This window comes from Oreochromis aureus, linkage group 20, assembly GCF_013358895.1.
Source record: "Oreochromis aureus strain Israel breed Guangdong linkage group 20, ZZ_aureus, whole genome shotgun sequence".
In the NCBI taxonomy this organism is placed as follows: Eukaryota; Metazoa; Chordata; class Actinopteri; order Cichliformes; family Cichlidae; genus Oreochromis; species Oreochromis aureus.
The window spans coordinates 23,194,706-23,218,817 of NC_052961.1; the positions used below are offsets into that span (position 1 = coordinate 23,194,706).

Below are 24,112 nucleotides of genomic sequence, written 5' to 3' on the forward strand. Positions count from 1 at the left end.
AAATGTGGATGGACATACCACTAGAGTAATTTTTGTTGAGGTTTTGCTGTGCAAATACTTTAACCCTAGTCTCAAGCAATGAAGTTGTTCGATAAGGAGAGTCTTCGAGTTGTCAAACATTTGTCGCCCTCTACAGTTTTCGAGTATGACCTGAGAAATGAGAAATCCTTAAAGACGCTATGCGCTAACATAGCTGGAAAGAGTGGGATTTTTCTGTATTCGTGGTTATTGACTGGCCAGACACGGCCGTATAATTACCATAAACGTCATTCTCTTTTCATTCTAGGTCAGCAAGATCCCTAATAGCTAATCTTCTAAAAGCCAAAGTGTTGTGTTGGTGGCGACGTTTCGTGATCCATTGTCCCCTCTGCATCCTTTTAATGGTACGGTCCGTTGCCTAGGTGCTGGTAGAAGCCAATTTACATCGCCACGCCTGTCCACAGCCGTCCGTATTTACTCTAAAAGGTTTGTAGAACTTTAACTTTGCATTGTGTGCTCAGCTTCACCGCCTCGGAGAAGTTAGGGTTAAGTACGAGTCTTAAGATATTACAGAGTCTATCATTTGCTGCCAAGCGGCCAGTGGTAAAAGCTATGGCTACCGTTAGCGAGCTAGCGTTAGCTCAATGTGAAGTATGCCTTGGTAAGTTTGGAAAGAACTTTGCTAACTAGCATCGTGGGAAGTCACATCTGTCTGTTTTCGTTGTGTAATATCTTACTAAAACAGCTTGTCTTGGTTAACACATCTGTGATTGTTACAGATCTCTGACTGGAGATCTTGCCAAAAGAAATATAAAAATCCCCGTTTGCTCCTCTTCGTCAGACATTTTGGAAAGAAAGGTTAGCCGGGAAACAAAGATGTTTTTTAAAAAAAATTAAATGATCCTTGTCTATTATTGGGAAGACACTTGCATTGTTTTTATTGCAATGAATTTTCATAGATCTCCCTGCTCCATGAAATCTTCCCAAATGTTGGAGAGGAAGCTTAGTGCTAGATGTGTTATTCTTACCATTTAAGGAAACAGCAGATAAAACAGCTCACCAGTTTGGAGTTTTGCATAGCCTCGGGTGATGCAATGTGTGTCAGCTGTTAAAATGCCTGTGCCTGTCGCAGGTAGGAGGTAGATAATCTCTAAGCTTATGACTGCCTGTCCTACCCGGCAGCACTGTTCTAAAGAATCGCGTCTTTCACAGAGCGGACATGAGATACTGGATGGATTACTCCAGCAATGTGAGTGCTGAAGTTTGAGGATCTGCCGATCTCCGCGCATCGTTGGAGACTGAGTTAGCAGAAATGTTATGTGGGATCAGTACTTCGACTGATGGAGATAAAGTTCATCCCTTACAGAGCTGCTGTGCCAAACTTAATTTGTAACGATGGATAATAAAGAGGTAACACAGCATTAGCTACTTTTGAGATACACTAGACCTTTCTGCTATGCTCCTATTTGCTGGCCAATGTAACTTTTCTTCATCTACGAAAACACTGTACCTAAACTGGTTTTGGGGGCGAATAAATCTTGCACGCACAATCACCAGTAGTTGAATTTCTGATCTTTTAACCATTTAGTCCGCGATAGCATAGACCAGGTGGTGCAATGTTTGACTACAACAAGTACATGAGACCTGATACCCAGCCTGTGACAATATGCACGATGTTGTTGGAGCCGTGACAGCTCCCAGAGTAGTATGCAGTCTGCATGACCCCTGGCTCCAGTTACCAGCCCTACAACGTACAGTATTGAATTCTGCAACATGTGTTCAATGTCACATCATTGTACCATGTGTCACTGCAAAAAGATATACCATTGTTCATTATGCTTAGTCTTGTAGTTAGCTAGCAGGAAAATTGTATAGAAAAATAATCAAAAGTTTACATTATAGTAGCTCTTACTTAAATAACACTGTTGAATAAACATTAGCAAACAAAGAATTATAAAACCCAAAGCTGCACATGCAAAGACAAGATGACTGAAAGGTGTTTTCATGTATAAACACTTAAAAGCTGCAGGTAAACATTGCATTAAAAACATATGATACCTGGACCTTCTCCGGACCTTCAGGTGTTGACAGAGCTGGACAAGATTTCTAGGCGGCTCCAGGAGGATGGCTTGTCACCAGGGGCCAGTGCAGAAGAGAAGCAGGGCCACCTTTGGCAGCAGCTTCTCAACAGTGAGGCGAAGCTTCATGCAGCTACCCAAGAGGTGCAGACCCTACGTGTGCAGCAAGCCAATGAGATGAAGGAGGTGAGACTCTCCTTTGTTGTTTTATTTGACCAACTTTCATCATAGAGTGACCCAATGACGTGTAATGAAACGCCCAAACAAGCAGTCTAAAAAGAACGTGAAGTACAATCATGAACACTTACATTCTTGTTTGTTATGGGTGTGGGACACATCAGTGTCACAGCTAAATTACACTGCAATTCTTTTTGTCTGTCAGCTGGAGAGCTATGTTGCACATATTCGTGGGCTGTTAGAAGAGCGAGAGGGCCTGGCTGCAGAATATGAAAGACACAATGAACAGCTGCAGCACGAACTTCACCAGATTCAACACCAGCTGGGTGAATTTTTCACAACTGTAGTACAATGCGTTGGCATTTTTTCCTTTGGGCTATACCCTAGCTTTGCTTACCAGTGGAAATTTACTTTGTAATTACTATGTTGCTGTAGAGCATCATTTGTTCTTCTGTGGGGGTTTTTATAATCTTACATGACAAACTGCTGACCAGAGGAAATCCTCCTTTCTTCTAGAGAGTCAGAGCAAGGAGTTGGCAGAGATGCTGGCTCAGGAGGACCTGGTGGAGATGGGCTTGACCAGCCCCAGTGAGATAGTGGCTTATTTACTGGTGGAGAGGGCCACACTGCTGGAAAGGTTGGAGGCTGCTGAGAGGAGACTGGAAAGTCAGAGTCTCAGTGTTAACTTGAAGGAAGTGGACCACCAGGTAAAGAGCTGACCTACGTAAATCAAAGGCTTTATTTGGATGTCAGTTATCTAGTGGGAACAAGGTAATTTTGAAATGTTTTGAGAGATAATAAAGTAAAATAGTATGCCCAAAGGCTTCATGCTTGTAGTGAAAAGCAATGGTTAAATCTAACACATGCAAAGACTGTATAAAGTAATGCTAAGTAAGGCCTTGTCTCTTTATGACATTTGGACAGGAGTTTATTTGCCACATGAGGGGGGATGACCTGAGACAGCAAAAGGAGGATCTCCAGAAGACCTTAAATAACGCAAAGGTGAAGTGACGTTCATGCCCTGATGAGTTCCATGTCCGAATAGTGTTTGTTGTGAGTGCGTATACAGTGGTTTTTCCTCTCAGCAGTGCTCATCCCAGAGTCCGTGGAAGAAGCTGTTTGGCCTTCGCAGGTCTGGTCAGAGCAAGCACAGTATTAACCCTGTAGGTCTCCATTTTATAGCTTATGCTAAGTAATTTAACAGTGGTATCATGATAAAGAACCAAACTTCACCGGCTTGTTTCAGAAGGCCACTGCTTTTTGAAATGTTTTCCACATTAATAATATACCTTATTATCTGCATGACTGCTGTGCTGCAGAGCATTTCACTAATACATCTATAAATGCATTTTTTTAGGGGTGTCCCTGGTTCTTAATGGTTACGCTGCATTTGACTGTCTGCGTGGACCTTTGCTGCATGTCATACTCTCCTCTCACCTCAACAATTTCATGTCTGTGTCTACTGTGGCTGTCACTAAAAAAAAAAAAAAAAAACTGATTTAAAGAACATAATTTGTCATAGGGCAGTGATGGCGTAACACAGGTAACAGCATGTGCACTTTTGGTCTTCCTGGTCTCTCTGTGCAGGTGAATGCTGGGATATAAATATATAACTAATTTCCCCTGCTTTGTTCCAGGCCTGCAGAGATGATTACTCGCAGTCTGAAAATGTATGTCTCTCACAACTGCATGTTGGGTCCATGCATCTCCAGTCTACCATTCCTACCATTCTTCTTTCCTCCCCTTTCTCCTCCTACTCCAGTTGTTAATCCCTTATTCCCTGTACATCAGGCTCACAGTGAGGAGATTTCCCAAGAGCGAAATGAGCGTCAGCGACTGGAACGGGACTTGGAAGAAGCATCCCGGAGGCTGGCGATGGCTCATCAGGATATCCGCAGACTCACTAATGAACTGGATGCTGCCAAAAACAACAACCCAGACCCAAGCGGTATGTTGCAGTTACAGTATCTAAATTTTTGCCCTGCGCACACATCCTATTAACCTTTCCAGTGTTTAAAGTCAGCATAAAAGTAGCTTTGATGTCTCCCCCTAATGAAATGTCAGTTACCTGTTATTTATTCCCTTAGATTTTGGTAACATACCTCATCTTTGACTTTACTGAATGTTAATATGAATGGACACGAATTGGCACGAAGCATATTTGTGGTCCACAGAATTAAAAATATGCTTTTAATCTCAGGATCTGAGCTTCAGGGAACCGTCCAAGAAGTAGAGAACCTGAGGAAGGAAGTGCAAAATCTCAAACACTCTGGTGAGACAGATTGATGGAAACTTTTCTATTTTAAAATTCTGGTGGACAAAAAATCACTATGTAGATATTTTGTATCTCAGTATAAACTGTGCTTGTTTAGTTTTGCTTGTATTTAATCTGTTTTCATATTGAAGGAAAGATAATAATAATTTTAAAAACTTTACTCATCTAGTAAATTGTTTGTTTTTAATTCTTTTAGATTTAATTAATTTAATTTTAAGACTTCAGTCGCTGTGTGAAGCTACTTATAATTCTACAACACTGGAGTAAAAAAAATTTCATTATATAAATGTTACAAATATTTCCGGTTTCCCTGATATTGGTGGTGTTTTGGGTGAATCTGTCATTTCTGTGGAAGCTCAGTCATGGAGGCTCGCTGCTACACTTTCACAGTCATGTGAAAAACAAAGGCTTTTTTTTTTTACAGGAGTTCATGATTGGTTCAGTGACTGCAGCATCATTCATACACCACTATGCTTGACAGTTGCTATGAGGTGTTTGTGCTGGTCTGCTGTGTTGTTTTTCACCAAACAGGGTGCCATGCATTATGGCCAGGCAACTTTAATTTAGTCTCATCTGGACATTGTTTTCAGAAGTTTTGTGCTTTATTCGAATGCAACTTTGCAAACCTAAGCCGTGGCATTTTCTTTTCAGACAGAAGAGACTTTCTCTTGGCAGTCCTTCCAAATTAGCATATCATGTTCAGCCATTTTTTAACTGTGCTGTCATGAACTTTAACATTTAAAATGCTAAATGAGGCCTGTAGAGTCTGAGCTGTAGCTCTTGGGTTTTTTGGAATTTCTCTGAACATTGCATGGTCAGACCTCGGGGTGAATGACTGTGGCATTGTTTTAACACATACCTGCTCCCGACCAGAAAACACAGCTATCTTGCTGCTTCCTTGTCTCAAGAGGTTTCCACAATCTGTGCCTCTGCATATTTGATTCGGCAGATTTTTATACCGTTCCTCATGCAACCCTCAGGGGATTTGTATCCTCTCCTGAGATCAAACTGGGCATCTATGACTTGTTAGACAAATGTGTAAACCACTATTATTATGGCTATACTGCAAACTGCCAAACCTTCTGCTTTTATAGGGATGATCACATTTGCTGATCGCCAGTTAATCAAGTGCATTTGATTATCAGCCTCTGGCTGCTACTTAACCTTTTAATTCCTGTATAAGCAGTAAAAGTGCACAAGTTTAGTTTTTCGCATGTCTGCAGTTGTAGATAGATTTACTGGATAAGTAAATGGAACTGTATTTCAGCTTTTGGATGACCACACTAGTTCGAGTGATTCTGGACCGTAAATATAATTGTCATTACCAGCTGAATTTAAAAATGTAACTTTTAAGAAAGTATTTATTTTTTAATGTTAAAAAACATGTATACACTCAAGTTCCTCAAAAAATTCACCATACTTCACACATTGACCACCTGCCCTGTGCAATGGCAGTTCTCCATAGGTTGTAATCTAATTTTATAAAATACAGCATCTGTGTGTGGGGGGCGGGGAAATGACATTTTAATCTCACATTAATACATTTTTCATAAACATGTTGTTTTTTTACTCCACAGATGTGATGAAGTTGCAGCAGGCTAAAGAGCAAAATGACAAACTAGATGCTGAGAACAGAGCTCTGAGGGACAGAGTGCGTATTTTGGAGTCAGAAAAGAAAAATCTCCTTGACCAGGTCAGTATTTACAGAACATACTTATTAATTTATTATAACAAAATGAATAAAATAAGTTATGACAGAAGCTTGGCACTGACTGGTGTTGTATTTTTTTTTCACTTGGCAAAGAATGATGCAGCCAAAGAAGATAAAAAAGATAAAAATGTTTGCAGTGACCAACAAAACAATCTGTCTGCTTTATCAGCTCAAGAAAAAGATCACATTCACAAACGGTAAAAACTTGAATTCCTGGATAACTACATTATGATTAGTGTTATAATGAGTATTCACAATCTGCTCTCTCTGGCTGTTTAATTGTAATTTATTGACGGTTAGGTGTCAAGAGGCTGTGGAAGACGGGCTTGTGCAGGTGAAAGAGCTGCAGCGACAACTGCAGAGGCTACGAAAGGAACATGAAGAGCTGGAGGAGAGGAACGAGGAGCTGGAGGCCTTGCTGGGGGAAGCCCAGAATGCTAGCAAAGAGGAGAGGCATCGCCATGAGGGAGAACTGGAGGGCCTGCGAAGAAGGGTACTTAGAACGCGTTCAAACATCAAATATCAAACTCGTTTTACATTGTGGGCCACAAACAGCCTGTAAAAATAAATGTGTAGAATTACAGAAAAAGTTCTGGTAGCCCATTCTCCAGACTGTCATGTAATTATAAAACAGTGTCTTTGCCACACCAGTTCTGGCTCCAGGCCTTACGTTTGACACCCCTGCACCAGACACTCTAAAGAAAACTGTTTTCACAGTCATTTATTAATGGCCGTTTACTATAGTTTAGTTACAAATTTACCTAATGACTAATAATCTTACATTTCTATGCAGATCACAAACCTGGAGGCAGAGATAAAGAAGCAGAAAACCCAAGAGAAAATGTTGCAGATTGGAGAAGAGGTCAAAACCACCGAGTCCTACTTAAAGTTGGTAAGAAATGCTCTTTAATCATTACACAACACTGTGCGGTGAGAATTCAATGGCCCGTGGAGATCTTAAGTACGCAAATTTAAATGAGTAACTACGGTAAAGCTCACTACAAAGTACAAAGGGGTGCGAGTGATGATGTGACATGAAGAACTTTTTTGTTTGTTTTTATGCAGTATGCCTGTTTCTGTGTTCTTGTTTCACCATATATGAAGCACCTAAAGAACGGTGGTCAAGAGAGCCTGGCTATGCTTGAGGCTCGTCTGACTGAGGAAAAAGACTGGAGGAAACAGCTGGAGTTGGACCTCAGTGCTGCACAGGCTGCCCTGAAGAAAGAGAAAGAGGTAAAAACTAGACTTTTGCCTTGTGTGAAATACAGAACAGAAACACCACACGTACACAGAAATTCAATTTAGGACTGACGCAAAGAGTTATGGTTGTATTTTCCAAATGTTTTTAACAATGTTACAAACTAAACGCCACACAGTTACAAAGTGTATTCTTTGGGTGTTATTCTTCGGTTCTTTACACCAAAGGCTTTGCAGATAAGCGAGCGAGAGCGAAACAAACTGAGACTTGAGAACAACAGCCTTCATATAGAATGCCAACAGGGGAAAACACTCATCAAGAGTCTCACTCAAGTCAAGGTGGAAAAAACACTTCTGGAAGAAAAGGTTTGTTAATTTTTCATTTTAAACATGATGAAACTGTCACAGTCTTTCTTCAGAGGAAAATGGTTATAGACTATAAATACTTTGGCAGAAATAGCCCTTTGGTGTAAATGTTTTAAAAAGTGAAAATACCCAGCACACAATACAGCTTTAGAGTATATGAAAACAGGTGTGTATAATACTAAAATAGTGTACAGCATGTATGAAAAAAGTTGCATACGTACTTCATATTGAATGTATTTAATATCTTGACTCCTAATTGATTAAATAAGTTTACCAATGAATCCCAGGTAAAATCAAAAAGCTCAAGTCCAAGTGTGCTGTTAAGTTTGCAGGCGTCTTCATTGTGTTTAAGTGGTGAATGGACAGAAATTTTAAAAAGCACTACCGAGAGACTGGGGATTTATTTATTTAATTATTCAAACTTTATTTATGGTTATGGATATATGGGACGTTCATTGGGGGGAAGCAATGAAGGAAGCATAAACGAAGAAACTTGAAGCCGCTTTGGGATTTCTGAAAGACAACCTTCTCTTCCAAATCTGAGTTTATAAACTAGCTCTTTACACCTTTGCCAGGATGATAACTACTGTATATGCAGGCTATTATGCATATGATAAAATAACAAACTGATATTTGTGGTCTTTGTATTTACTCTATTAAAAAAGAGAACATTTCTTGACTAGAATTTCACTGATTATCATATGAAACAAAAAATTTTTCCAGCTACAAATTGACTGGTTCATGATTATTAGGTAATACAAAATTATAGCATATTAAACAAACTTCAGACTCTTAGCACTAACATAAGGTATTTCTGACACCGAAAATTAGAAGTAAATTTAATAACTATTCGCTAAATAAAGTACCCATTTTACTTTTGTGCAGGGCTGTAAATTACGTGTCAGTATAAATATGTCAGTATGAATTTATAGCATGCATTAGTTTGACATTTACACCCCCCAACGTGAGTTTCTCATCACCTTACTGTCTTTAACTGTGTGGCTGTCAGGTCTCCCAGATGGAGCGTGCCTATAGCAGACTCCAGGGAGAGCTGCAGCGCTACAAAGACAGTAAGCAGACCCAAGATGAGATGAAGGAAAACATGCTACACGTCAGCCAGCTGCAGCAACAAGCTGACCGGCTTACTGCTGAACTTACCAGCCTCCAGACAGCACACAACAGCCTGAGGTTGTTTTTTAGTTCCACAATAAGATAAGATATTTTATTCATTGCATATTTGGAAATTCAAATAATATATAGTACATGTATGGTATTTATGAGATGTGGATTGAAGTGGATCATTGTTGGATGAGAACTGATATCACTGCCTCAGTTGTTACTTGTGCCTTTTTTCAGTCAGTGATGAGATAAGACTGGAACATTGTAGCTTACTTGGTTTGCATATATGTGAATATTTCCCAGAGATGAGATGGCTTCAGAGCGGATGCAGACTGCAGAGCTACAGGCCAGGCTAAGCTCTAGTGTTCACGAGAAACTAGCAGCAGAGGGCAAACAGGAGAGATTGGAGCTGGAGATCCAGCGCCTTGTTAAGCAGCTTCAGTGGCATCAAGACCAACTATCCACTACGAAGGAAGTGCTTGGCAGCAGCCAGAAGCCTGAACTGCACATAGTTCATTTTGAACCTAGAGTCAGTCCAGTGGAAAAAAGCAGAGAAGAGTGCTTGGCTCAGGTAACTGGATTGGTTCCTTTAGGTGGGGTTTGGGTAAATAGGGTATTTCTTATGCCAGAACTATAGAAGATGGATATAAATGTTTTCACTGTCTTCTTTGGGGCAGGAGCTGAGTGATCTACAGAATAAGCTGGAGAAGGAGCGGCAGCAGGGACTTGAGCACAAAATGGCCCTCGAGGCACAGGTGAATGAAGCCCAGGCACATATTAAGGTACATAAGAAAAACAAAAATATATTCTGTATGTTTATTATGTAACTGGCTCTTTATTGCTATAATTGTCATACTGTAGCAGCTGCATTAGCCTTTATGCTTTAAGTAGCTGACATCTTAATATTCTTATTAATTAGTAACTTCAGCAATCTTACTGAAAGGCAGAAAGCTGAAATTTTATGGCAGTCTACCTCTCTTTTGTGTTGTAGTAATAATAATGATAAAAGTAATAATGTTGTAATTATTTTCATTACTAACACAAAAGCTTCGGGTGGCCTTCTTTCACTGGTGTTCCATTAAAATTACAGAAGGGCCGATTGTGTGACAGCCACATCTTACTTGGGGACACTTGACTATCTCTGTTCATTTGCAAAACCAGCATAAACATGAACACTGACAACAGTGTCCATCTTTAGTCCCAAGATTCTGTGCTGAAGCAGAAGACAGAAGAAGCTAAACAAATGAAGCAAGACCTGCAGAGGGCCCAGAGCCTGTTTACCTCAGCGGAGAAAGAGTTACGCTATGAGAAGGAGAAGAACTTGGACCTGAAGAGACACAACACGCTGCTGGACCAGGAAAAACTCAAGGTGAGTATTCCCCGAAACCCTCTGTTTATGACTTAATTTACTTATCACTTCCTCATCTTCATTCCACTGTTAAGAGATGTCCAAATAGGAAGCGATTCACAGCAACATGACGGCCAAAGAACGCTGGATGATTTTAAAGCGATGATGGGGAAAAATAACCACGAATGAAGTGACTACTGTGATAGCAAATAATACTGTAGATTGACATATGAAACTGGTAACTACATAGGAGTGTTACTTAGGCAACCATAGCCTGAAATCTCCGTTATCAACCAACCATCAGCAACAAAGTGATGCGCGACATGCAGATCGCTTTCTGTGTGGACAACCCTTTAGTCACTTTAGTTACTATATACTAATCATTATGAACAAATGTGTAACTGCAATCAGCATGTAAATGAACACTCAACATCTTTTTTTTGTTTTTTACATCTGCTGCCCTCCCACATGTTTTCTCAGCTTAGTGCAGAACTGAAGCAGGTCCAGACAAAGCTGGTACAGATGGAGCAGAAAGTCACCGGTCAGGCGGCTGAGTGTGAACATCAGCAGCAGAAAATCAGGCAATTGGAGCTGGGACTGGCTCGTAGCTCCGCCAACCGCAGTGCCACTACTAGTCTGCAGGGGGACCTCCAGGCTGAGAGGGCACGACTCATCGCTGCTGACAAGAAGGTTAGTCAGTGTGTCAACTGCTTTTAAAGGCTCCAAGTGGTTTTATTCAACAGTTATGTTATTCTTGCTGTAGTTGTTCTTATCAGTGAAATAACCAGTGACACCATACTGAGCCCTTAATGGAATATCCAGTCTATGACATGTTTTGGTCTTAAGCAAATGAAGTTAATGCTTTTCTGAACATTGATTAAGATGAAGAAGCGGTTGCAGTCAACATTATTTGCCAACATTGTAGAATATTTTTTTGTTGGACATCATCAGGAAATCCTGACATATTTTGTTGATGGTTGTAAAGTTAGGAGCTTGTGCTTTTGTGTCTGACTGAGCAAAACCTGTGGTTCTGTTGTGGTCTGGAAGGTCCTGGAACTACAACAGCAGCTTAAGTCTGTCCAGCACCAGCTGCGTGTGGAGGAAGCTCGCGCAGGCGAGACCAACCGCTTGGAGAGGGAAAGCAGGGATCTGTCTGACGCCTTGTCAGCTCTGAGAGCCCAGCAACAGGAAGAGCACATCACCAGGTCCCACAAAGTGCAGCACAGCTGACACTGTCCTTTTTCTTCACCTGCTTTTTATGAGCTTTGAATCATCTTTTTTTTCTTCTTCCGGTCTCCTCTCAGGAAGCTGTTAGAACAGCGCGAGGAGGAGCTGCAGCAGCAGGTTCGCTCCTTGAGGCATAAGGAGGCCTCATTGACCAGGACAAATGCAGAGCTCAGCCACCGTGTCCAGCAGCTGGACACCCGTCTATCCGTCCTGGAGGCTGAGCTTAGCAATGCTAGAGAGGAGGTGAGGAATGGTGTACCATGCTTCCTAAGATCTGCTGTGGTGCTTGAGGTCTCATTGAACTGAAAGCTTTCCCTGAAAAGTGACAGTCAAAACATACACCCATTCCAAGTTTGCTACACGCCTTAAAAGGAGTGTGTTATTAAGTGTCTTGTTTGTTTGTTTTTTTAAGGTGCCCTGCTGACAGCCCATATCAAACATTGTTTGTGCAATATGTATCTTCTGTCACTTCCTCTGTTTTCGAGCTAAGATTTCAATCCTTTGCTGCAAACCAGAAAGTTTTTCAGAGGAATGCATACTCAGTTTTGACAGTAAGCTGCTATACACGGCACATTTAACCTATTAAGTACATTATTTAAGATTGCTTGATTGCTGACAGATATACAAAAAAAACTATCATATTGCAAGCAGTTTGCTGTCAGCGCTTCACTGTGTTTAGCACGATTGTACATTTTATGCAGCTGTAATATCTGTTGAATGTATATGTTCTGTAGGCAAAGGACAGCCAGGCGTCACGTCAAAAGCTGCAGGAGGAGCTGTTGGCCAGTCAGCAGGATTGTAAAGGACTGCAGGATGAGCTGCAGCAGGTTCTCCTCCAACTCGACGTGCATGTCAGGTTAGATGCATCTAACAACCATAATATAACATAAAGTAAATGGTAATTATGTTACATTAACCTTTTTCCTCTGCTCCACCAACCAGAAAGTACAATGAAAAACAGAGTCAACACAAGACCAAACTGCGTCAGGCCAAGCAGGTGTTTCTAAAGGCAACCGAACAGAGAGACAGCACCATCCAGAAACTAGAGAATGATCTCGAGCTTGCTTCCATGCTTTCTCAGAAGGTCACACACATGAAGCAGAATGCTGACTCCTCAATATTCCTGAAGAGATGTGAAGCACTGTAGAAAAGTGTTCTTCACAATCTGTTTTCATCATTTTTTCTCCTGTCTCCTGAATTGTGATAGGACAAAGAGAGGATCCAGTTAGTGATGGAGGTCAATGAGAAGCTTTTGGAGGAGAAGAGGGAACTGGTGCAGAAGATAATTGAGGCCGAGGAGATGGGCAGCAAGGCCATGAAGACCGCCTCAACAGTCCAATATAGGTATCCTCAGTCACTGTTTACACATGTACATGATGCAGAACAGTATGAATATTACTCTTTTAATTATTTCAACCAGAAGTAGAAAATACTATTTGTTAACTTCATTAGAGTTGCATAATACAGTGCTAAGAAATCACATTTACTTGTACATATATTGAAATGGTTGGAAAGCTTTATATTTAGTATTTAACACAACAAAATCATGTTTTTTTAGTTGTTAGCCTGAATGTTTTTGTAACTAAAGATGAAAAGGGATGTTGGAAAAATTATTATGACGTTGTGAATGTGAACATTATTGTGTTCAAGGGTTAACCTCTTAGAAGTGGAAAACAAACAACTGCAGGACGAAACCTTGAAACTCTCCAATCAAGTCAGTTCTTTAGAGCGTGCTCTGAGGAATGTCCAGTCACTCTACAGCATGGAGGTAGCTCTTTATACATCTTCATGTTTTTGCAATATTTTTCTATACACATACACATATTAAAAATTGCCATTTCACTAAATGACTGTTTTTTTAATAAAATAAGAATAAAACACTGTAAAAATGTTTCTCATCTCACTGTATTAAAAAAAATATGTTGGCATGCTTGCTAATAAATTTTAAATGATCAACAGAATGCCAGAAAAATGCTTCCCACTGATGCTCTCACTGACAGCATCCTACATACATCTGCACTAAGGTAAGACAATTTTAAGAGAACAGCTTGCTGACCTAAAATATTGATTGATTTTTGCAATTTGGGCAATTTTCATATCATCTGTGGTTTGTCATCAGTTTGACGTCAGGTTCTGGTAACAAACTGGACGTCCTGGATGCAATCTGTCGGGTGAAGGTGGACGATGGTGTGCTGGCGGATGGCACCCGGACACCTTTCACCACACACCAACCTTCAGAGCAGGGATACCTGAATCTCACTTCCCCATTGATTCCTCCAGCCTCTGCCAAAGGGGCGGAGGAGAGCTCTAAAAGCAGTGACCAGGTATAAGAAATGGTACGATGTCTGCCTTCATCTGCAGGGAAAAATCTGTGTAGAAGTAATGAATTTATATTATATATAGAATTCAAATTATCCTTGTTAAAAGAGTAATAATGAAAGGGAGTTTCCACTACATTTCTGCTCAGGATGGTGTCTACGTTGTATGTGTTAGCAGGTTCTTCTCTTGCTGGGAGGTACATATATATATTTCAAACCAGATTTTGGACAAGGGAAAATTTTGGGGGTTTGTAAAAAAACAAAAAATGCCTGTGCTAGTGTCAATACGATATTTTTATTACATATTTTCAAGGGGGCATTATCTAACAGGAGATTTGACTTGGTAGCTGAAGAAGTGAAACGATTCTGTAAAACACTCTAAGCCGTGCATAGACAGCAGTTCGTTATTTGCACCAGCGCACCAAATCAAATCGGCGATTAAAAGCCTCGTGTTGGCTCACGGGAAAGATTGTTTTAGTGTAAATACTTAAAATCACATTAGTGCTTTTCACGCTAATGCAGTGAATGACTCTTCATGAGGAATATTTGAATGGTACTAGTTTAAACTGAGCACTTTATAAGACATTTAACTCGTGTTTACATTTGGGGAAAGTGTAATGCTGTAGTGGGATATTAAAGGTATGCATATTTCCCCAATTAAATTTAACCTTGGCAGTGTTCTGATGCCGGTGAGTGCGAGCGTGTGCTGGTGGATGGTGCCCGGACACTTTTCTCCACACACCAACCATCAGAGCAGGGATACCCGAGTCTCTCTTCCACATTGATTCCTCTAGTCTCTGCCAAAGGCACAGAGGTGATAGTAATGATTTAATGTGTCAAAGACATTTTTAAAAGAATAAGCATTTTTACAAATGTAAAAAAAATCGTACTGATTTCATATCAACCATAAAGACAGACTCAAGATAGACAAGTTGGACTCAATTTTTCGTTTAATAAGAGATTGCCATACACTGAAAGTAAATACTGGACTCTGTTCAGAGATGAGTACTAGCTACAATCAGTGCTTTATTTACTATTTATAGTTTTCTTTTAGTCTGCAAAGTCACACAATTCCAGGCATTTTTTTCCTCTTTTTTAAACTTTTTTTTCTGTTCTCCAAGGACCCGCTGTTTGAGGTATTTGTGCTTTAGTCACAAAGACGATCAGCAGTAAGACTTTAGTCATTTGCAAATGGCATTAAATACAGGTTTTGTATCCACCGTTATACAGTGTCTTTGGTTTTGTCCTCAACGTGCCTGAAATGACGAAGTGTGAATACATCTGATAACAAAAACGACATGGAAACAATGAGATGTAGTCAATAAGAAACTTTCACTTCTTTTGTATTTGTACAAATGCATTTTTAAACAAAGCTATTTTCATAAATAAAGACTAATAAATAAACAATGCTTGTTTTTTTTTTTATTTCCCCTACATCTCACTGTGCACTGTCGTGACTCTGCGAAGGATGCAAAGCTGCTTTTATTTTACACTGATAGCACTGAGTTTAACATCTCAGGAGTTGTTTTATAAATTACTGCTGTTACCATCTGCTTTTTAATACAGTTGCGCAGTAGAGTTTTCACTTTAATTGTTGCCTGACATGTATTAGCTTTAAATCCTCGTTGAGCAACAATATTATTATAACTGCATATTATGCATTTCACATTTCTCATCTGTGTGGGTATCAGTGTAAAAACCAAAAACAGGAAGAAACCCACAGAAAAGCATATCAATCATATTGGGGTTTTTTTGTTTTGTTTTTCTTTGGGAGGGTTTTTGCTATAACTTGGCAACAAGGCGAAATAGCTTCAAATTGATACCATAGGTGTATCTACTAAAACATCTTTGAAGCTCAGTATCATCCACCTAAAGGTCAGAGGTCAAGGTTTCTGAAAATATTGTGAATGGAGAAACCTGAGACAAGGCGATGTAGGATTTTTAAATAAATACCATAGGTGTGTCTACAAGGAGGCTAAGGGGTTAGCACTGGCAGTTGCCAGTATTTTTACAATTTATAGAGATAAAGAAATAACTTCTAATAAGGTCTTTTGGAAATTTTCCATTCAAATCAATTTGAAGCTGTTCATCGTTTTATCACTGGAGAAGAAATTCTGTCATAATCCTTAATTTATGATGTTTTGCACTCAGTTTTGTAAATGAGAACAAAATAATAATTTTATATTTTATTGTTTGGATGAAAGATTGTGAATGAAAGAAAGTGACGGTTTAGGGTGGGTGTGGTCCTTTTCAAAACTCTTTCCCTTATAAAAAATATATAAAAATAAAATGCACAGAATCCTCTTTAGTATTATGCATCTGTGGAGGTTTTATGTTGACATGATAGTGAATAAACTGTATTCCAATACCTATTTTAAGTTCTTAAATCTTTCCTCCAAGTAGCACTAAACAGATACTGAAATGCATGTTACACAATAAAAATGAAACTGAAAAAAAGAAAAAGTAGTTGAAACTAAAATGAAATGAACAATCTGATCTAAATAAATGATAAAGTAAAAATAAAAAGAACGTTAATGTTAAATACAGTATTAACAAGCACAACCTAAATGATGTGAAATGCTTCCCAAAGTGTTTTAACTAAGTATTATATAGCGAGGCTCTTGTGGTGTGAGCAGCTCTGTCAGCGGTTTTAGTGACATTTCGGCCATCGCAGTAACAGGAAGAGGGCTGTAAACAGGAAGCCTTAGTAGCTGGTGAGCATCCTGCAGGCCACAGATGGGCTGTAATAACAGTTAAAGAAAGGATCTGTCATAACTGGTTTACTTAATAGGAAAAAGAACCTCAGTGTTGATATGAAATATGGCAATAAAGGTTTTGACAAATGCTTTTAAAGTAATAGTGATTCCTTAAAGTGCATGGCAGTGCAGGCAGCCATGCACAGGAATAGTTTGGTATTAGAGTAATAGACATGCGTGAACTGTAGTACCTCTTTTATCCTCTGGGTGGCTGTCTCCATTCGAGGATCTCAGCAAACTAAACCTTTTTTTAATCATCCTCCAGTCAAATAAGTTTATTAGTGAAACATAATTGCTGCTTAAGACAGATCACTTCCTAACAATAGCCAAGATTAAGTGTTTCATTAGATTGCTTTAATGTTTAGATCAAAATTAGGAAATCTGATAGTGTCATAAATCTTGTTCATAAAAATGGCATTATTCAGACAATATTTCTTGTCAGTGTCTCTCAGATGCTGCACTGTGGTATAACTATGTAAATGTATTCTGTGTTCCTTTGAGATGATTGACAGGCATCCCCTGAATCCTCAAACAAGGAGAGATATTATATATGGGTTATTATACGGGGTGCAGTGAGTAGAGAGGACTAATTTTACCCCCAGGAGTGGAAAGGCCGTGCAATTTACATGTCCAGCCGTCATGCTTATAGCAAGCTTAGTAGCCAGTGGGATTTCATCGGTGGGCTTTTCAAGATCTGACATTTGTTCTTACTGTCAGCTGGTTTCGAACGTTATCTGAAATACTGGACAGTTTGAAAGGTTTGTATGTTAGATGCTTTTGCACATGCATGTTTCAAGCTCATAAACAAGGTTAGAAATAAGTATTTTCATAAACTGGTTTTATTAAAAGAAAATTGAGGTATGTTTCACTTTGCATTCTCAGCCATCCGAACCTCCTTTCATCTCCATCGCTTCCCCTTTTATTCCTCCAATGTTTTCCCTTTTCCTCTCGTCCTTGGGAATTCAATCATGGAACAGTGTTGCTGGAAACCTTTCCTCTATGTATTCATGTAACAAGGCTTGGCTGGTGGGTGTTATTGTATGTCCTTGAAATGATGTAGATGCTATCAGTTTCACTGCTGGCTGTGAATGTTGAACGTGTGAATGAGGTGGAAAAAAAGATGGTTCGGTGCGACTGTAAGCGAGCAGGTGACGGCGGTGATGACTGGAGTTGTGAGAGCTTCAAATAAGGTCATCTGCCCACGTTTATGGCCGTATTATTCCTTTTCTACTGTCCTCAAACACAGGCTTATAGATGTGGCCATGTAGCAATGAACAACAGCAAATTGATATATGCACAACATGGATGGGGGAATTTTATTTTTTATTTTTTTGAGGATGTCTAGCTTTCTGAAATTAAATATGGACCTGTTTCATGAACCTAGGTTTTCTTTCTCCAGCATCATGACAAAATCATATGACAAACGTGATAAATGGACATAATTCAACTCATCTCGTGCTCTTGTGCCCCAAAACAAGACTCGGAGCCACCTCTTGACCTCTAGGCCCCTCCCCTCTAAGATCTGCTACTGAATGATGTATTGCATTGTGCATTAACCTGCCATTGACCTCTCTATGCTAAACCCAATTGCCATATTATCTCCACTGTAATGTCCCACTCCCAGTGAATCAGATTTTGTCCCCCACTTTACCCCCGGGCTCAAAAAAAAGAAGAAGAAAAGTCTTAAATGAGCGCTACGTATCAAAAAGAATTGGGGGTTGTGAGGGGTTGGACCCTGAATCACCAAAAAAGTCAGGTAAAAGCACACATTGAAGAGCTCCAACTGAAAGGGGAAGTTTCAGGTGGGCATGTAAAGCATCATTTTCTGATTAGAAACAGAATTTAGCTCTTTAGCGCTGTCCTCTCTGACAGACACCTGACACTAATGTCTCCAATTATTGCCAGCAGGCTTGACAAATAATTACTTTTCTTATTACGATCAATGTGTTTGACCCACGTGTCCGCTTGCTGTGCTAATACCAAGAATAATGATAATCCCTGTGATAGTGTTTTGAAGTCAAAATAATACTAATGCCTGTAATGATGAAGCATGCTCGCAAATCCCTTCCCGTCATCCCATTGTCTCCTGTGGCGAAGATGCTGGCCCCCACGGCCCCATGGGATATCTGTAATGTATTCAGCCAGGCCTTGGGAGTAAAATGAAAACAAATGTGGTGTAATAAAGGAGAGAAGATGAAGCGATTCTGTGATGATGCTCTCTACTAGCCTTATAAATCAAAATAAAAGTGGAGCAGGTCATATGTGCCCCTACCATCAATGGATACACCCACACCCACACACACACACATATATATATATATACACTGCATGTGTATGCATATACATATATATGTGTGTGTGTGTATAGGCACACATGCGTACAAAAACCTGGGGTAAGAAAAGAAGAAATCAGAGGAAAAGTCTGTGGAACATAGTTTTATTCATTTTCATTTTATTATATCAGAATACAAGGTTGTATTTATTGTCCACACAGAAAACAAAGCCCAATTGTTCTCGGATTTTTCTCCCTTACACTTAATCACCAAAACAAGATCTTAGCTTCTTTTTTTTAAAAACCTTTACAACAAAGTATTTGTGGCCCATTGTTTTGGTCGTACGTCATTCACGACCTACAAAGAGATTTTTTTCTTTTCTGTTTTTTTATTTTAATGTGCAAGTTTATTTTCCTGCCCTGTATTTGAATTATTTTTAGATGTCTAAAGAGGTAAAATTAGCCAGTAATTCACAAGCAAAGATAAATAGAAGCGCCCGGAATCGTGAATTTAACTTTGTGCACTATAAAGGTTTTGTCTGCTTCCCTATCCCGTTAATCGTCTCGTGACCTTTTGAATTTATCTTGCAATCAACCTGCAGTTTGGAAACCTCTATTACTGTAATTAAACCTGACTGGAGCTGATGGCAGCGCCGCTGTGTACCTGTAGGGGCTGCTGTGGTGTCGGTGTACTGTGTCAACTGGAAGGTTGATGATGGTTACAGTAGCAGCAGCAGCACTCATTATACAGGAAATCCAGAAAATTAAAATGTGGGGGGAAGAAAAAAACCCCCTCACAAACAGCTGGCCCATATTTTAATCAGATGATTGAAGACTCAAAAATGTATTGAGAGGGCGAGTATGGTTGATTTTAAAATTGCCACCCTCACAAATCCGTGGCTTGGTTTGCCAAGTTTTACAGTCCTAAATAATATTTTTTTTTATTCTTCTTTATATTTTTTATGCAACACTCGTCCCTTTCAAACCTAGAAACTCTGACAACACATTTGAGACTTCAGCTGACAAGGGGCGCTGCTTATTACATGGATAAAGAATAGTAAACAAAGGGTACGATAAATTATTGATGCCTAATAAGTTGAGGGCGACTGCACTGAGGTTCCTTTTTTTATTATTATTTTTTTCTTTATTTCTGGCCAAGAATAGAGAAAGCCTCCTGAGTTGTTTATTTCCTTCCTCCTTTTCTTTCTTTTCATGTCCTTCTCATTTTACGAGCCATGAGTCAACACAGCACACGTAAATGATATTTTGACACAGAGATCCATGAATAATGTATTTGAATTTACTTTTATGCCAGAGTTAGACCCCTCTAAGCACCCTTCTCCCCCTCCTCACCTTACCTTTTTCCCCCCAATATCGGTTCCCCTCTTTTCTCCCCCTTCCTCTCAATCCACCCCTTTCCTCTTTACCCCACCCTCTGCCTCCCCCCCCTTCTCTTCCTCTCTTTTCACTATTCCTCCTCGTCAGAGCCCAACCTCATTTCTCCTCTAGGGGCCCCTCCCTGCTCTTCTCTCCTTCTGCATGTGGTTGCTCTCCCCCTATACCTCTGCCAGACAGCAGACAGGAAACAGTATGGTATCTTTTTAACACTCAAGATCACATCAGTGTTTCCTATCCGGGTCCTGCGCAGCTGGCTGCTCACTGATAAAATTTATAATCATGAGATCGGGAATTGGGACAGACACATGTGACTTCAGTAAGCTGGACAAAGGTAAATAAAGTCAAATGAAAATGGAAGCATAGTTCAGCTAGGAAAGATTTAAAGGAAATTCCAACATAATTTGCTAAAAAGTGATGATGCTGGGAAGGGGGGAAGTGGCTTTAGCATGTCGCCTCGCACTACATAATGAAGGTTTGTAAGGTCAGCAAGGCCTCCGATGAAGCCAACGGCAAGCATTGATTCAGTTTCTAAATTAATCATCCATAACTTGATCTGTTCCGATAAAGTCATCAGCAGCCTGCATACTGCATGATCAGCAGCAATCATTCTTCCCTGCCACGCTGCTGATGTTTAGCCTAGGGCCCACAAACTGCCAGACACGGCTGTGTTTTAAAAGTAAATTAAAAACATTTATTCTCCTGCTAAGCTCGCTTGTAGTCATGGCGAACAGAGGAAGTAAGGAGGAAGGAAGTAATGGAGAAGTTCAGGATCCTCTGTCCGTCTGATTGTTCTCTCCATCGCCATCACTCCCAGGCTGTTTCAGCTCCTCCACCCACACATCATTATTATCATCATCTTTAAGCAAAGCCGAGCATCCATGTAGCCTTCCCGTTTTTCTGTAAACTGAACCGTCACTTTGATCAGAAGTCTATCTTAAAAGAAAACCCCCTAAAATATACTGGGTCAAAGATCAAAAGTTACATAAATACATATGAAATACACACAAAGCATTGGTGATTCAACAGTGACTAAAAAAAAGCCCTCAGGAGAAGTTTTTTCAGATTAAACAACTGAAGATTGAATGCACCGTATATCGATAGTAGTCTTTGACATTCTAAAAAAGTTTGGGGACCCCCTGATCCGCACCATAATCCAGATAGTGATACCAGTCGCTGGCTGCAGCCTGTAATCTACTTACTTTACACTACTGAGTAATACAGTCCTCATCCCTTCGGCGTGAAATCCCTCTGCTGAGAAGTGGCATCGAAGGAAGCAGGGATGAATAATCTGCATCATCCTCTTCGCCCACAGAGTGGTTCTTCATTCATAATTTACTGCCACCCCATTACATTTAATGAAAGCCACTGACCTGAAAACACAGAAGGAATGAGTTTCTTCAACTATGGCATCGGGATTGTTTCCGTCTGCCACGTTACCTCGTAAACATCAGTGAGAGAATCCAGTGTCAACGCCGGGATCTGATGTCCATTCTGCTCGTGCTCATGGGAATATGAGACTGACCAGAACTTCCAACTTCTGCTTCTGTTAAGATGTGTAACATCATCTCAAATAGAATGAGCATTTATAGTTCCTTTTAAAAGAACAGAAGAAGTGTAACGTATATGCAGCTGTCTGATATTCAGTTACCAAATCTGAATTGTAACAAACTGCACACAGGGATGGCTTGTGAGTAATAAGCCATAGGGTGGCATAGGGTGTTTTTGACACCACAATGCAATGCTTTTACAGGGTATGCATGTGTCCATGAAAAATTATAAATGTAATGTATTAAATGCAGTTATACACGGCTCTTTTCTTCCCCCTGCTGTGACCCAGAAACTGCACTTTTCTAGCAGCATTTGAAAAGTGCAAAGAAACACTAATGCATTCACTTCTTTTTCAATTGTGGCGTGTGCTCACATATTTGTGTGTGTGTGTTTAGCTGCAGCACACAATTAGGGTACCTTTTGTGCTGGCCATACATTTTCCTGAGCTCAAGCCTGTTTTAGATGGCATCCCTTTGTTCTTCTGTATGATTGCATTGTGACAAACAATGGAAACAGCTTAGTCCACAATAACAAGTAAATAACAAGTTAGTGTATCGCCCTTTTCCTGCAACACCATGCTCTGAAAACAAAAGTAAGCGTAAGTAAGAGCGTTTTAAATGGTGTGAGTTATTTGATGAATTTTAAAGAGAATACATGATTTTTTTTTTAGGTAGACCCAAAAATAATAGTTATAAATATTAGTTATATAACCACCTTTTTTCCCCATGTTTTTCCTTTTATTTCTTGGAAAATGTGACCAGTTTTCACATTAAATATACAGTATAGCCTGTTTAATCACAGCTAAATGCATTAGTCACTGTGCTGGCCCGAGGCATTTGGGGTGCATTCACAGCGCATCATTTGCTGTGATATCTAAAGCTACAATATCCCTTTAAGCTAGTTTAACTGTCTGTTCTTCTTGTTGCTGTTAAATGCATATTTAACAGACTTTCTAGTTTCTTCTGCACAGTTATTCATATCAAGCTTTTCCAGAGATAAGCGAGTCTTACAGACACACACACACACACACACACCACCCAACACAGCCATCCCCCAGACAAGAGTTAAAAAGTAGAACAAAAGGAAGAAGCTCCAATCTTGTCAAAACTATACCCATCCTGTATATTGCAAACCTTGGTGTGACTTCAGCTCACCACATGAGTCATCTGGGATTGTGAGTCATATTTTACCTGAGTACAAGAAGAGCCTTACCGCACTCCTACAGACAGGAAAACTTTTCACAGTAGTTACCACTGCAGCATGCCTGTGACTGTTGACGCACTAAAACTGGGGCAATAGCTTCTTTTTTTTAATGTGGTGCAGCCTAAAATTTCAACAGAAGTGATTAGATCCGGTTTAAACTGATGTTGGAAGGTAAACATCCCCCTCAGCTGTGAAAACAACCATGACTGACGTGTAGCAGTTGACCTTTCAAAATGTATTTCAAAATCTTTTCATTGTTTTTGAAATCCCAGATGTGCATAATCCCAAAAGTTGATAGGCTTTTTAGATCATTACAGGCATATATAGAAACAGCGTCAATGACCTACATTAAATTATTGTTGCATACAAATTCATAAAACCAAAATAGTTGCATGTGAAATCTCAAACAGTCAAATGTAAACATGCAGGAACAAAAAGCCCTCCACTCGCGCTTCATCAGCCAAACTTCATCTGAAGTTGCAACCTCTCTTTGAAATGGATGCATCTGTGCCATTATATGGATATAATTGTGGCCACTTTCATCCTGAGCGCAATTAGTATCTCTTCTGTGAAGTTATCAGTCAGATAAAGCACAAGAGCAGACAGAACCTTTATCACTTTAATCATTCCTCTGTTTTTTTTTCCCCCAGCGCTGGAGTGGACTGAGTTTCCTGCAGCTGAATGTCAACAACTCAACATGTCCTTCAGTCCTATTTTACATCATTAGTGCTCTTCTTTCAGATGATGCTGTGACACCATCAACCTGTGCCGTATATTAGTGTATTTAGAAAGAGTGTGCACTGTGTCTGTTGTATTTCTGGAAACAGCGGCCACGTTGTCTGATCACCATGAAAACACACAGTATATGAAGCAAACTAAGTTAGTCTCAGCACAGTTACCAGAATCAGACTTAGTGACGCAGGGAATTATAGGATAATATACCACACTGTGCAAAAGTCTTGAGCAAAGGAAAACTGGAAATAGGTGCAGCAATTTTTTGAAACATGTGCAAACATAAATGGAATTACATAAATAAATAAATACATGGAAACATTTTAATAAGCTTAGAAGTCAGTATGTGGCAAAACCACCTTCATTCTTCAACACAGCCTGAACTGTCTTAGGTAAACTTTCTTGTAA

The 24,112-nt window shown here is 39.8% G+C and overlaps 1 protein-coding gene across 7 annotated transcripts; it reads left to right on the plus strand.

Annotated features, from left to right (window-relative positions):
- Window positions 1-327: 327 nt before the first annotated feature.
- Window positions 328-15,202, plus strand: ccdc30 (coiled-coil domain containing 30). 7 transcript variants are annotated; one of them, XM_039604022.1, is made up of 28 exons: window positions 328-465; window positions 1,192-1,389; window positions 2,061-2,243; window positions 2,440-2,560; window positions 2,751-2,941; window positions 3,159-3,236; window positions 3,323-3,397; window positions 4,026-4,182; window positions 4,435-4,506; window positions 6,087-6,202; window positions 6,314-6,417; window positions 6,521-6,713; window positions 7,014-7,112; window positions 7,325-7,453; window positions 7,646-7,783; window positions 8,793-8,971; window positions 9,206-9,473; window positions 9,580-9,684; window positions 10,101-10,271; window positions 10,731-10,940; window positions 11,298-11,455; window positions 11,555-11,720; window positions 12,212-12,333; window positions 12,420-12,561; window positions 12,685-12,821; window positions 13,128-13,245; window positions 13,437-13,501; window positions 13,597-15,202. In XM_039604022.1, exons 2-28 carry the CDS (start codon window positions 1,375-1,377, stop codon window positions 13,805-13,807), a joined length of 3,723 nt encoding a protein of 1,240 aa, XP_039459956.1. In that variant the 5' UTR covers window positions 328-465; window positions 1,192-1,374; the 3' UTR covers window positions 13,808-15,202. The 7 variants fall into 7 exon arrangements, with proteins under 7 accessions (XP_039459956.1, XP_039459959.1, XP_039459960.1 ...); XM_039604025.1 differs by having other exon boundaries at window positions 9,580-9,657; XM_039604023.1 differs by lacking the exon at window positions 328-465 and adding an exon at window positions 485-640.
- Window positions 15,203-24,112: the final 8,910 nt, after the last annotated feature.